At 38.5% G+C, this 15,678-nt stretch overlaps 1 protein-coding gene across 1 annotated transcript in view; it reads right to left on the reverse strand.

Moving 5' to 3' along the window:
- Positions 1–15,678, reverse strand: part of frk (fyn-related Src family tyrosine kinase) — a 51,709-nt gene that overhangs the window by 17,376 nt on the left and 18,655 nt on the right. The window contains 3 exon segments of the mRNA XM_062044437.1: positions 6,433–6,601; positions 6,732–6,874; positions 6,877–6,894. Coding sequence (XP_061900421.1) covers positions 6,433–6,601; positions 6,732–6,874; positions 6,877–6,894 — 330 coding nt within the window.

The raw sequence follows: 15,678 nt of genomic DNA on the forward strand, positions 1-15,678 counted from the left end.
AACATGTAAATACACGGTTAATAATATTCAGCTTGGCAAAAGATTCACCAACACAGATGTCCAGAATACTGTGGAATTTTGTCAAAGAAAACAAGAGGCTTTTCTATCGGGTCCGATGGGGTCCAACCACTTCCGTTGCTTTTGTGACGTCACGCGCATAAATCATATCCAAAGGAGTTTTTCAACCGGAAGTGTGGCGGGAATTTTTAAATTGCACTTTATAAGTTAACCCGGCTGTATTGGCATGTGTTGCAATGTTAAGATTTCATCATTGATATATAAACTATCAGACTGCGTGGTTGGTAGTAGTGGGTTTCAGTAGGCCTTTAATGTCATGGCTGTCTTGAGTTTCCAATAATTTCTACAACTCTTATTTTTTTGTGATAGAGTGATTGGAGCACTTACTTGTTTGTAACAAAAAACATTCATGAAATTTGGTTCTTTAATGAATTTATTATGGGTCTACTGAAAATGTGACCAAATCTACTGGGTCAAAAGTATACATACAGCAACATTCATTTTTAATTTTGGTGATGTAGAAAAGTTACAATCAAATCAAATTAGCTTCATGGCATGGCCTCTTAACTTCATGTGAGTGATTATAATTGACGACACCTGTTAACTTCTCTGAGCCCATTTAAATAGGGCTCATATGATGCAGTCATTAGACTTGGTTACAAACGCGACAATGGGAAAGTCAAAGGAACTCAGCCCAGATCTGAAAAACATGAATCATTGACTTAAAGGCCTACTGAAACCCACTACTACCGACCACGCAGTCTGATAGTTTATATATCAATGATGAAATCTTAACATTGCAACACATGCCAATACGGCCGGGTTAACTTATAAAGTGCAATTTTAAATTTCCCGCCACACTTCCGGTTGAAAAAGCCTTCGGAGGATGACGTATGCGCGTGACGTAGCCCGGGGAACAGAGGTATGCCTTCCCCATTGAATACAATACAAAAAAGCTCTGTTTTCATTTCATAATTCCACAGTATTCTGGACATCTGTGTTGGTGAATCTTTTGCAATTTGTTTAATGAACAATGGAGGCTGCAAAGAAGAACGTTGTAGGTGGGTCGGTGTATAGCGGCTGGCTGTAGCAACACAACAAGGATTACTCACTTGGATAGCAGATGCGCTAGCCGATGCTAACCGGCCACCGTACGGATGATCGGGTGAAGTCCTTCGTCGCTCCGTCGATCGCTGGAACGCAGGTGAGCATGGGTGTTGATGAGCTGGGCAGATGATGGCTGGCTGGCGTAGGTGGAGCGCTAATGTTTTTATCATAACTCTGAGGTCCGGTTGCTAAGTTGCTAAGTCAGCCTTAGCGTCGTTAGCAAGAGCATTGTTAAGCTTTGCCAGGCTGAGATCTATTAACCGTGTAGTTACATGTACATGGTTTAATAGTATTGTTGATCTTCTGTCTATCCTTCCAGTCAGGGATTTATTTATTTTGTTTCTATCTGCATTTGAGACAGATGCTATCACGTTAGCTCATGAGCTTCGTCGATGTATTGTCGTGGAGATAAAAGGCACTGAATGTCCATTTCGCGTTCTCGACTCTCATTTTCAAGAGGATATAGTATCCGAGGTGGTTTAATATACAAATCTGTGATCCACAATAGAAAAAGGAGAGAGTGTGGAATCCAATGAGCCAGCTTGTACCTAAGTTACGGTCAGAGCGAAAAAAAATATGTATTTCACTGCATTCTAGTCCGTTACTCTAACGTTCCTCGTCCACGAATCTTTCATCCTCGCTCAAATTAATGAGGTAATGGTCCGAATAGCTCTAGCTGCGTTGAAAACAATAGGAAAATATGAGGGAGTGAACAACTGACAACGTCACGCTACTTCCGGTAGGGGCAAGGTTTTTTTTTAATCAGAGACCAAAAGTTGCGAACTTTATCGACGTTGTTCTATACTAAATCCTTTCAGCAAAAATATGGCAATATCGCAAAATGATCAAGTATGACACATAGAATGGATCTGCTATCCCCGTTTAAATAAAAAAAAAATATTTCAGTAGGCCTTTAAACAAGTCAGGAAAGTTACTTGGAGCCATTTCAAAGCAGTTTAAAGGCCTACTGAAATGATTTTTTTTTATTTAAACGGGAATAGCAGATCCATTCTATGTGTCATACTTGATCATTTCGCGATATTGCCATATTTTTGCTGAAAGGATTTAGTAGAGAAAATCGACGATAAAGTTCGCAACTTTTGCTCGCTGATAAAAAAAAGCCTTGCCTGTACCGGAAGTATCGTGACGTCACAGGAGCTAGTATTCCTCACAATTCCCCATTGTTTACAATGGAGCGAGAGAGATTCGGACCGAGAAAGTGACGATTACCCCATTAATTTGAGCGAGGATGAAAGATTCGTAGATGAGGAACGTTACAGTGAAGGACTTGAGAGGCAGTGATGGTCGTATCTTTTTTCGCTCTGACCGTAACTTAGGTACAAGCTGGCTCATTGGATTCCACACTCTCTCCTTTTTCTATTGTGTATCACAGATTTGTATTTTAAACCACCTCAGATACTATATCCTCTTGAAAATGAGAGTCGAGCACGCAAAATGGACATTTAAAGTGACTTTTATCTCCAAGACAATACATCGGTGACACACTTAGCTACTGAGCTAACGTGCTAGCATCGTTCTCAAATGAAGATAGAAACAAAATAAATAAACCCATGACTGGAAGGATAGACAGAAGAGCAAAAATACTATTAAACCATGTACATGTAACTACACGGTTAAAAATTCTCAGCCTGGTAAGGCTTAACAATGCTGTTGCTAACAACACTAAGGCTAATTTAGCAACTTAGCAACCGGAACTCACAGAACTATGTACTCTCTCCTTTTTCTATTGTGTATCACGGATTTGTATTTTAAACCACCTCGGATACTATATCCTCTTGAAAATGAGAGTCGAGCACGTGAAATGGACATTTAAAGTGTCTTTTATCTCCAAGACAATACATCGGTGACACACTTAGCTACTGAGCTAACGTGCTAGCATCGTTCTCAAATGAAGATAGAAACAAAATAAATAAACCCCTGACTGGAAGGATAGACAGAAGAGCAAAAATACTATTAAACCATGTACATGTAACTACACGGTTAACAATTCTCAGCCTGGTAAGGCTTAACAATGCTGTTGCTAACGACGCTGAGGCTAATTTAGCAACTTAGCAGCCGGAACTCACAGAACTATGATAAAACATTAGCGCTCCACCTACGCCAGCCAGCCCTCATCTTCCCATCAACAGCCCTGCTGACCTGCGTTCCAGCGATCAACGGCGCGACGAAGGACTTCATCCGTGGGTTTGGCGGCAAGCATCAGCTAGGCGTCTTCTATCAGGGTAAGTAGTCCTTGTTGTGTTGCTTTAAGTATTGTACTTAGCCGCTAAGACACCGATCGATCCCACCTACAACGTTCTTCTTTGCAGCCTCCATTGTTCATTAAACAAATTGCAAAAGATTCACCAACACAGATGTCCAGAATACTGTGGAATTTTGTCGAAGAAAACAGAGCTTTGTGTATTGTGTCCAATAGGGCCCAAACACTTCCGTGCATTTTATGATGTCACGCGCATAAATCATATCCAAAGGAGATTTTCAACCGGAAGTGTGGCGGGAATTTTAAAATTGCACTTTATAAGTTAACATGTATTGGCATGTGTTTCAATGTTAAGATTTCATCATTGATATATAAACTATCAGACTGCGTGGTCGGTAGTAGTGGGTTTCAGTAGGCCTTTAAGGTCCCAAGAGCAACTGTGCAGACAATTGTTCGTAAGTATAAAGTGCATGGCACAGTTTTTTCACTGCCACGAGCAGGAAGAGAACGCAAGCTATAACCTGCTGCTGAGAGAAAATTGGTCAGGATGATCAAGACTCAACCGAGAACCACCAAAAAGCAGGTCTGCAATGAATTGGAAGCTGCTGGAACACAGGTGTCAGTGTCCACAGTCAAGCGTGTTTTGCATCGTCATGGACTGAGAGCCTACCATGCAAGAAGGAAGCCCTTGCTCCAGAAGCTACACCTTAAGGCTCGTCTAAAGTTTGCTGCTGATCACATGGACAAAGATAAGACATTCTGTAGCAAAGTTCTGTGGTCAGATGGAACAGAAATTGAGCTGTTTGGCCACAATACCCAGCAATATATTTGGAGGAGAAAAGGTGAGGCCTTTAATCCCAGGAACACCAAGCCTACCATCAAGCATGGTGGTGGTAGTATTATGCTCTGGGCCTGTTTTGCTTCCAATGGAACTGGTGCTTTACAGAGAGTAAATGGGAAAATGAAAAAGGAGGATTACCTCCAAATTCTTCAGGACAACCTAAAATCATCAGCCCGGAGGTTGGGTCTTGGGTGCAGTTGGGTGTTCCAACAGGACAATGACCCCAAACGTCAAAAGTGGTAAAAGAATGGATAAATCAGGCGAGAATAAAGGTTTTAGAATGGCCTTCCCAAAGTCCTGACTTAAACCCCATTGAGTACATGTGGACACTGCTGAAGAAACAAGTCCATGTCACAAAACAAATTTAGCTGAACTGCACCAATTTTGTCAAGAGGAGTGGTCAAAAATGATGGCTACCAAAAGCGCCTTATTGCAGTGAAACTTGCTAAGGGACATGTAACCAAATATTAACATTGCTGTATGTATACTTTTGACCCAGCAGATTTGGTCACATTTTCAGTAGACCCATAATAAATTCATAAAAGAACCAAACTTCATGAATGTTTTTTGTGACAAACAAGTATGTGCTCCAATCACTCTATCACAAAAAAATAAGAGTTGTAGAAATTATTGGAAACTCAAGACAGCCATGACATTATGTTCTTTACAAGTGTATGTAAACTTTTGACCACGACTGTATATGACAGAGCTCTAGTGTTTTCAAAAATGTCCAAGATTTTTAAATTGATTCTGGTGTCATTCTCGGGCTGGATTTGGCTCCTGGCCCGCCAGTTGAATAGCCCTGTTCTAGAATTCTCCATTTACACAGTGCCTTGATATAATTTCTATTGTGAAAAGGCACTACATAAATGCAATTGACATGACTTGCTGTATTGTATTGTTTGTTATGTTGCGATTCCCAGGGCAGGGTGGTATGACTCACTTGACACTTGACCCAAACTCCAATACGAGGAGTGTCTTTGCCGGGAAATCACTAATTTTGTCTTTTATTTCCGGCGTCTTGCAGAGCCCGTTTTAGAAAGAAAAAAAAAGAATCCTCAGCAGTATTGCCAGCAATCGGGTCCGTTTGACTTAAGCCTCTGCAACACACTTTTATGACAGCGGCGCAATTTACGTCATTCTATCAAATCAACAACGCGAGAGAGATGAATGCACTTGAAAACAATGAAGACATTTCTGCCAAAATATAACCTTTGTGTAAAAAGATATGTTCCTAGTTGCAACGGTATGAAAACAAACTTATTTAAAAGGCTGCCATAAATAACTCACTTGTTGTATAAGCTTCACAGTCACAACTACTTTGCTCAGAAGCACTGCCGCTGCAACTGTATACAAAATCTGAAAGGTTCTTTAGCTACCGTGGCGTAATTGTCACCTAGCCTGTCACACAGCAGGGAACAAGGGTCTTCTAAAAATGTTGTGCTAAGAAAACACGATTGTTAAAGTTAAATGATTTTTACATTTGCTGCTGATGTATAAAATGTCCTTGTAAACCAGGGACTTTATTTTACATTTTGTTATTTTGTGTTTATTTTTGAGCATAGCTAACTGTTTTAAATAAAACTGAAGATTATACTTTACGATTCTTGTATTATTTTCACGGCTTTTTAATATTTTTACGTGCATCTATCTATGCATGAAACTTTTACATTTCCAGAAATGTACGGTACTCAAGTTAAGTATTTGTTTCAATAAAACAACTTGACACGCATATTTGGGTTTGACTTTGTCTAAATTTACTTTTTGGAAAAAATATTGCGATATTGTTTTGGTCCATATCACCCAGCCCTAATTCCCACGACTATTATGTAACCCATAACGCCAAGTCCCAGAGACAGCGTGACCATTGCAATTGGACAACTTAAAGACAAAAAAAAAAAAAAAAGGAGAGTTGTCAAACTTGTTTTTTGTTAAAATGCCTTAATAAATGAATGTCCAAACTACTGTAGCCAGAAACATATTTAACCAAGAAAGAAAACCCTATAACATCTACTTGACTTCTCCATGAGGTAGTTTTAAAAACTGTACAGCCAGACCTTTATAACTTATTGTTGCTATCTAATTTCCAAGTCCCACATCCTTCCTCTATCCCCATTTCTTTTTTAAAAATCTGTATCTTAAAGTAAATATACAGTATAGAAAAAATATCAAACTAAGATGTGAAATTTGAGAATCTGGTTTTGGGAAGATATTTTAAACAGATTTTAAATTAGATGCTGCTCACCAGGTTTGAGTGTTTTCACTGCAACTGATGTGGTGTCATTCCAAAGGCCTTCATAAACTTCTCCAAACTGACCTGCCCCCAGTTTATGCAGCAGCTTGATGGACTTACGATCTATCTCCCATTGGTCCACAGTGTTATAGGACAGGCCATTAGTCTGCGGAGCTTCAATCTACAAAACAAAAACAACAACAACAAAAAAGAGTAATTTCAGGTTTCAGTGTTTGGCTCTCATTCAGAGAAAGTCTTTATAAACATTTAGGACAGAAAACGCTAAAATACTTTTTTAAAAAAAAAGGTACCTTTTCGCATGGTTCTCCCAGACGTACACAGAGCCCATCTGCTTGTCTCGAGTAGTGTTGCACTAACATCTTTAGAGTTTCAAAGACTTTAGTCCTCGAGACAAAGTAGTGACCCTCTGCAGTTTTTCTTATGATATAATGCTCACCCTCCCTTGGTTGAGCACTGAAAGACAAGGCAGCCCTATTATTGCATGAAGTCTTCTCCTGTGTGAAATAACAATGCTTGGGTCAAGTGCCAAGATGTTAGCAATGTTAGCAGTGACCATTGACTAGGAGGAAAGACAATATTGAAAGCAAGACAAAAAAAAACTTTGTAAACATGATCACCATGGCCGGTTAATTCCTTTCGATGTTGATCACAAATGCCAATCCTCTCTGGCCGGCACTGCATATATTTTTAGTTGCCTGTCTGACAAGCTACTAGTTAATTGTGTATGTCCATACACAGTGTGAAGCCACTCCCCTAAGTTAACAACAAGCGAGCTTCAACCAACACCAAGAAATAAGTGCTTAGTCAACTATAAGAAGTCAAGGTGTAAGCGTGTTGCAGAACCAAGTAAGCAACTATTAACAGGAAGGAAATTAATAAGTAGATTATCAGTAATACGAGTCTAGAGCAGTGATGGCCAAGTTTGGTCCTTCGCATCATTTCGTTTGGCCCGCCAAAAGGGTGGCTACTAAATGTAATATATATTCACACTGACCTCTTTCAAGCTGCACAATCATTGATGGCATGTACGCAAGTCTACACTGTAAAAAAGCTAACAGATTTTACGGTAAAGACCTGGCAGCGTAGTCACCAAAGTTTACCGTGGAATCGTAACTGGTACCATTTTGCCATTAATAGTAATGCACTGTAAAAACAACGAAACGTAGATATAACAGCAAAAAGGTAGCAGCTAATTTACCAGAATTTTGCAGCAAAAGTGGTACCGTTTTTCAATTTACAGTAATGCACTGTAAGAAAATTGTAGTTGAATTTTCTGTTAAAAAAACTGGCAGGTGAGTCACCAAAGATTTACCAGAAAGATGACAGTAGTGCAGTTTCTTTTATTCACACTAATGCACTGTAAAATATTTGCAGTAGATTTACGGTAAAAAAAAAACTGGCAGCTCAGTCACCAGAATTTTAACACAAAAACAACAGTGGTACAGTTTTTCGATTTACAGTAATTTTGTTTAATATTAGCCATATCAGTTACCATCTTTGTTGTAGCAGTGATAGTGCTGTGCTTTTTTATCTGAAGTTTGATTGATATAAAAAAAAAAATTCATTTGAATAGAGGAACTCTTTCAACTGTTCACAAATAAGAGATTCAAGATTTTTTTGATAAGACACATGAATTTGATATTAGCCTATAATTAGAAAGAACTGCTGGATCACCTCCCTCTAATAAAGGGAGGACAAAAGCAGATTTCCAAACTGGTGGAATGTCTGTTTTTAACTGACATATTAAAAATAATTGAAAGAGGCTCGGCTAGAAAATCAGCTGCCAACTTTGAAAAATAAGGCTCAATCAAGTCAGGTCCTAGGGGCTTTCTGTGGTCTAATGTTGTTGAGCTTTATGCACTTCAAGACAAGTAAAAGCAGCAAAATTAAAAGGATCTCCAGAAAACGTGTACAAGGATTCACTATAGTTATCCTTTTTGAGTCAAATAGATAACCAGACGATAAAAAATACTGTTTAAAACAATTAAAGTCTTCAGTTCGATCATAAACTGGCACTGATTCTTTAAGTACAAATGTGGGAATAGTTGCTGTGTTATTCTTTCACAGACAGAGATTTGATCACTTTCCAAAATGTATGTGGGTTGTTGAGGTTTTCATTGGTGACAAACAAAAAATATTCTGATTTGGTCTTTTTGATAAGCGAAGTGCATTGATTTCAAAGCTGTCTAAAAATGGACCAATCAGTGGCGGAATTACTGTGTCTTGCTTTATCCAATGCCTTATTTTGCTCATGAATGATGTCTGCCAAATCTGGAGAAAACCAGGGATTTTTAGAGAAATAGCAGTTACTGTACAGTAGTTATTAACTTTGTTTTGCTAAAACAATTGTATGTAAACAAAGAGAATAAGGAACTAGTTGAAATAATATTGATATTGTTAAAAGGTCAATGGCACTTACTACAAATACATTGAAAAAAATTACAGCTAATGTGATCACAATTTGCAGATCTCACTCAATAGTGATCAGTATCAGAATCGGCAGCATTAAGCCCTGATGCAAACAGCCCTAATTTGGGTATTGGCCAATACTGCAATGTACCGGTATCGTATCGGATGTGAAGAAGTTGTATCGGGACACCCCTAAACCTAGCAGACAGGGAACAGGAATTCCAACGTAAGCCTCACTTGTTTTGATGGAAAATATATAAATCATTGACAAAATAAACATCAGTATTTGTTTATCAAACTGTGTTATAAATGTACTTTTTTCTCCCATGCAGCCCGCGGGTACGACAAACCAGCGTAATTTAAGCAAAAGTGCTTAAATTGTGAACGAAGGCGGTTTCTTTACTCACGCGGACTTTAACGTCATGCCTTTTTTTTGGCTATGTGAAAATCATGAAACATGGGAGTTTTCTACCACTTATGAAGATCATTGAAGGTCATTAAAATAGTATGATGTACAGTACTGTGTGTGCATGTACAGGCAACAGCGTCGTCTTCTGGCTGGATGTGACTTTATAGATGAAACTTTGTTTCACTGATTTAGTGTGGCCACCCAGATGTGGTTTGTGATGTGAAGAGTTCTGTCTGTAAGGACGTGATGCATCACAGAGGCCTGCATGGACGTGTGTGTATGTGTGCGCACAAGTCGAAAAATGTCAGCTGACAGTTTGACATTCACTGTCTGTCATAAAACTATACATTTTTCTGTTACCCTTCCTAAATTATTTTTCTACAGAAGAAGTCAGCCGATTTTATTTGCACATATAAAATACAATAAATATATTTTAATGTTCTGCTGAATGAAATAATGGATAGATGGATGAATGAAAGAATGACTACCAAGATGGAGGATTAGATATACAAGCTCAAAAAGCTCTGTAGGAAAGTTTTGTGGTCAGATGAAACAAAAATTCAGCTGTTTGGCCACAATACCCTCTACTGAAAATGTGACCAAATCTGCTGGGTCAAAAGTATACATACAGCAATGTTAATATTTGGTTACATGTCCCTTTGGCAAGTTTCACTGCAATAAGGCGCTTTTGGTAGCCATCCACAAGCTTCTGGCAAGCTTCTGGTTAACCACTCCTCTTGACAAACTTGGTGCAGTTCAGCTAGATTTGTTGGTTTTCTGACATGGACTTGTTTCTTCAGCATTGTCCACACGTTTAAGTCAGTCATTCTAAAACCTTAATTCTAGCCTGATTTAGCCATTCCTTTACCACTTTTGACGTGGGTTTGGGGTCATTATGTCCTTCGCAAGTGTATGTAAACTTTTGACCACGACTGTGTGTGTATTTATAAATAAATATATAGGTGGTCCCATTTTTCAGGAACATTAATACAAAAACTCAATGTCTGATTTGAATGGTAAAACATTATGACTGTCCACCTCAAAAAACGGAATGGAATTGACATTTTTTTTAACTGAATGAGACAACCAGAATATCAGGAGAGAAAAAAAATTGGGGGTTTACAATATTAATATATGAACGATGAAACACTGATTATTAACATATGAACGTCGCTCCTCTTACTTCTCACACCACCTCCTCGATCGACATCTTTTACGATCAAGCGAAACGCAACAAAAATGCAACAAACACGGCGAAATATGAACACAAAAGGTAAAAAAAACCTTGTATATAACTCAAAAGACTTACAGTAATTTGAAAAAAAAGCACTGGATATCATAATGGCGGCTAGAGTTTCGATGTAAAGGTCTGGAAAAAATCTTGGACGGATTGAAAATCTAATGGGCCATATGCGGCCCGCGGCTCGTAGTGTGAACTGGTCTGTTATAATGCCAGGGTTTCCCCTTAAAGTAATTAAATTTGGCGCACCGCCACGTCATTTTTATTACCGCCACGGCATTTTATTTTTTTAAGAGTTCAACTGGAGCAGCGCAAAGCAATTGCGAGGTCATGCTTGCTGTAGCTCGCCTATTTTCTCAGGGACATCGAGGGACAGAAGTTAAGAGTCTCTAAACACGACTACATTTTATAATAACAGAAGAAGATTAGATTTGTTGCTATTTTTTAATAAAAAAGTCATTACAAGTCTCTAGAATGTACAATGTCTCAAAGTATATTGTACAATAAGCAACAACAAATAAAAATTTGGCAAAAGGATATACAAATATATCTTAATACTAAATAGTAATAACAGATTTTTTTTTTTTAAATGAATGTATAATTTTTTTTCACCTTTTTATCCAATTCAATCGACTTTGTTTATATAGCACATTTTAGAAAACAATAAAAGTTTCACAAAGTACTGTAAAGGAGTTAAACACATTTAGAAGCAGGATAAAACTAAGGAGAGTCAATTGTAAAAAACAAAAAACAAGTGAAACTTTTTTTCTTTTTTAAAGAAGATCATATCATCATAGCAGATTAGGCAAATTATTCGATGAGGTCATAACCACACTCCCCACTGCCACAGGTATCTTGGCAGTCTAGGGGAAACCCTGAATGTGTTTCACACACACAGCTAATAAATTAATGAACGTCAATAACAGCATGTTGTGCCTGCCTCTGTGTTTTGCAGGTTAGCTTATAGCCAGTGTTAGACAAAACGGCGTTATATAATAAAGGTGTTACTAACGGCGTTAATTTTACTAATAACGAGTAATTTAATTAATTTTGTGTACGTTCTTTCTCTCTCTCTGTACCTCTGATGAAGGATCTAGAGGTAAAGTAACTGAAACTTGTCAGGTACAACAATTTTACCTTCCAGGCATGGATAGACAAACCTTGTTTATAAAACAATCTGATTTATCATGCCCATGAAACACCTAAATTCCACCAAGTGTGTTTTGTTTGTGTTGTGACTGCAGGGTTTCCCCTTAATGTAACTGAATGTGTAGCACCGCCACATATTCATATCCGCCACACGTTGAAAATAAGTTGTTTTTTTACGTGAAAACCAATTAAAGTAGTATAATGCATTGTAGCCCTCAGAAGAAGTCACACAAAGTGCAACACTATTTGTAACTTTTATTGCCAATCTGATTATAATAAACGGCACATTTACCAACAAGTTTTAACTCTTGTGCAAACAATTTTGTCTTTCCCCAGACACATAACATTTCCTCATTCTCTGCCAATCCGCTTTCAGGCACAGACGGTGCGTTTGTGATCATGCAAATGAACATCAAATCAAAACCACACAAACACAATGAATGGTTATATATTAGGGTTTCTCCTTGATGTAATTGAATGTGGCGCGCCACCACTGCATTTTTATTACTGCCACATCTTGAAAATAACATGTTTTTTTTGTACAAATTCAAGTCCCAAGGGACAAGCAGTAGAAAATGGATGGATGGATGGATAATATATTGTAGCCCCTAAAAGAAATCATACAAAGTCTGACGCTATTTTTAACTTTTACTACCAATTTTATGGTAATAAACAACGGCACAATTCCAACAGGTTTTACCTCCCAAGCAAACACTTTTGTCTCTTTAAGTCTTCGCTTACCCGCCGGACACACAACAACGCTTCCTCAATCTCTGCGGTGGGGTTAGCAGATAGGTGTTTAGCAGGTGAGCATCAGGCAGCGGACTCTCCCCAAATTAAAATAAACACCTCCCAGTCAACTACTAGTAACATCACTATGAGCCCGTTGACGTTCTAGAAACAAACTGCAGCTCAGCTCGCTCGCAGTCCTGGCTTGAGGTGAAGGCTAATTAGCTTTTAGCGTAACGTTAGCTAATTTTGCGGTGTGTGTGTTAGCTCATTGTGCAGTGTGTGTGTGTGATAAAAATCAACTACAGGCTTCCCAAATGCTGTAATAAATTAAGCATGATGAGTTGACTTGAAACTGTTTAATGTTGCATTTGTTATATGTATATATGTAGAAATTATGTAGAAGAAAGGTTTTGTAATTTTACTTAATCTGAGCAACAACTTGAGGCAGTTTAAAGGCCTACTGAAATGAAATTGTTTTATTTAAACGGGGATAGCAGATCCATTCTATGTGTCATACTTAATCATTTCGCGATATTGCCATATTTTTGCTGAAAGGATTTAGTAAAGAACATTGACGATAAAGTTTGCAACTTTTGGTCGCTGATAAAAAAAGCCTTGCCTGTACCGGAAGTAGCGTGACGTCACAGGTTGACAGGCTCCTCACATTTCCCCATTGTTTACACCAGCAGCGAGTGCGTTTCGGACGAGAAAGCGACGATTACCCCATCAATTTGAGCCAGATGAAATATTCCTGGATGAGGAACGTGAGAGTGAAGGACTAGAGTGCAGTGCAGGACCATCTTTTTTCGCTCTGACCGTAACTTAGGTACAAGCTGGCTCATTGGATTCCACACTCTCTCTTTTTCTATTGTGGATCACGGATTTGTATTTTAAACCACATCGGATACTATAACCTCTTGAAAATGAGAGTGGAGAACGCGAATGGACATTCACAGTGATTTTATCTCCACGACAATACATCGGCGAAGCACTTTAGCTAACGTGATAGCATCGGGCTTAACTGCAGATAGAAACAAAGAAATAAACCCCTGACTGGAAGGATAGACAGAAAATCAACAATACTATTAAACCATGGACCTGTAACTACACGGTTAATGCTTTCCAGCTTGGCGAAGCTCAACAATGCTGTTGCTAACGACGCCATTGAAGCTAATTTAGCAACGGGACCTCACAGAGCTATGCTAAAAACATTAGCTATCCACCTACGCCAGCCAGCCCTCATCTGCTCATCAACACCCGTGCTCACCTGCGTTCAGCGATCGACGGAGAAACGAAGGACTTCACCCGATCATCAATGCGGTCGGCGTCTAGCGTCGGATAGCGCGTCTGCTATCCAAGTCAAAGTCCTCCTGGTTGTGTTGCTGCAGCCAGCTGCTAATACACCGATTCCACCTACAGCTTTCTTCTTTGCAGTCTTCATTGTTCATTAAACAAATTGCAAAAGATTCACCAACACAGACGTCCAGAATACTGTGGAATTTTGCGATGAAAACCAAGCTTTTTGTATTGGATACAAGGTGTCCGAATACTTCCGTTTCAACGATTGACATCACGCGCATACGTCATCATACATAGACGTTTTCAACCGGAAGTTTAGCGGGAAATTTAAAATTGCACTTTATAAGTTAACCCGGCCGTATTGGCATGTGTTGCAATGTTAAGATTTCTTTATTGATGTATAAACTATCAGACTGCGTGGTCGGTAGTAGTGGGTTTCAGTAGGCCTTTAATGTTGATTAACGTGAACAGAATTATTATAGTGTTTCCAATGTTAAAAGGATAAAGCCATTGTTTACAAATTTGGTAAATAAATAACCAAAAGATTTATATTTTGTTGTTTTCTTACTTTACCGAAAATGAACCGAATCGTGACCTCTAAACCGAGGTACGTACCGAGCCGAAATTTTTGTGTACCGTTACACCCCTAGTGATTAGGTCAACATATTCCGAATGGCGTGTTTACATGAAGCGTTTTTATTCCGGTTAGGCCAGGGGTCACCAAACCAAAATGTTGAAAGAGCCATATTGGACCGAAAATACAAAAATAAAATCTGTCTGGAGCCGCAAAAAATAAAAGCCTTGTATAAGTGTTATAATGAAGACAACACATTGTAAGTGTCTATATTAGTTATATTAGCCTACTATCAAAATGACTGTGTCATAGGCTGACGCAAATCTTTGTTGACAGAAATGTTTGAAATGTAATATTTATTCTACATATTTTTATAACATTCCAAATCATTGTAAAATGGAGACTTCTCAGAGGGTGAGATAACTCCTGGAAATTACTAGCTTAAAATTCCAAAGGTATATAGATGTGTGTCCAAGTTAAAGGAAAAGGCAGGATTTCTTCTTGTAGTACATTTATTACAATCTTTGCAAGCTGGGTAACGTTTGCTGTGGTCTATAACGGTACACAAAAAACTATCAGAAATGCAGGCAATATTACATACAGATAATGTGTCATGAGACATGCACAACTAAATTAAATACACAGAGGACATAAGTAAAGGAAATTAAATGATCTCAAATATACCTACACAAGAGGCATAATGATGCAATATGTACATACAGTTTGTCTAAATAGCATGTTAGCATCGACTACCTTGCAGCAATGCAGTGACCAAATATGCCTGATGAGCCCTCCACACAAGTCAATAAAATCAAAAAAGCTCACCTTTGTGCCTTCACGCACAGCAAAAAAGTTTGGTGGACAAAATGAGACAAAAAAGGAGTGGCATAAAACGTGTCTCAGATAGTTGGATAAAGTTATAAATGTAAACAAACTACGGTGAGTTCAAGAACCGCCAAAATAAGTAGGACAAAACGGCGCTCACCAAATAGTCTTTAATCGCTGAAGCATGTTTAATATAAACAGTGTGATTTCTAACAATTAGGGAGGTTTGTGTCAGGTCTGTCCTCCTATACAGAAACCATAATAAAACCAAAAATATATATATATATTTTTTTCATTTTAATACATTTTTGAAAAAGTTCCAGAGAGCCACGAGGCCAGCATTAACGAGCTGCATGCGGCTCTAGGGGTGCGGGTTGCCGACCTCCGGGTTAGGCTTTTAATCCGATTAAATGTGTCCATGTGCACGTAGCTACTGACTGGCGTGGAAATGTATTGTCCTGGCAGCCGCAACGCCAACACACTCTGTGGAATTTAAGTTCAGGTCTCCATTTCTCACTGCCTTAAGTATGCATCAGCAGTTTAAGAGTTTGCACGCAGGTGCGCACATTCTCCCCCCAAATTGTTTTTTATAAATCACAT

The sequence above is a fragment of the Entelurus aequoreus genome, linkage group LG04 (genome assembly GCF_033978785.1).
Source record: "Entelurus aequoreus isolate RoL-2023_Sb linkage group LG04, RoL_Eaeq_v1.1, whole genome shotgun sequence".
NCBI lineage: Eukaryota > Metazoa > Chordata > Actinopteri > Syngnathiformes > Syngnathidae > Entelurus > Entelurus aequoreus.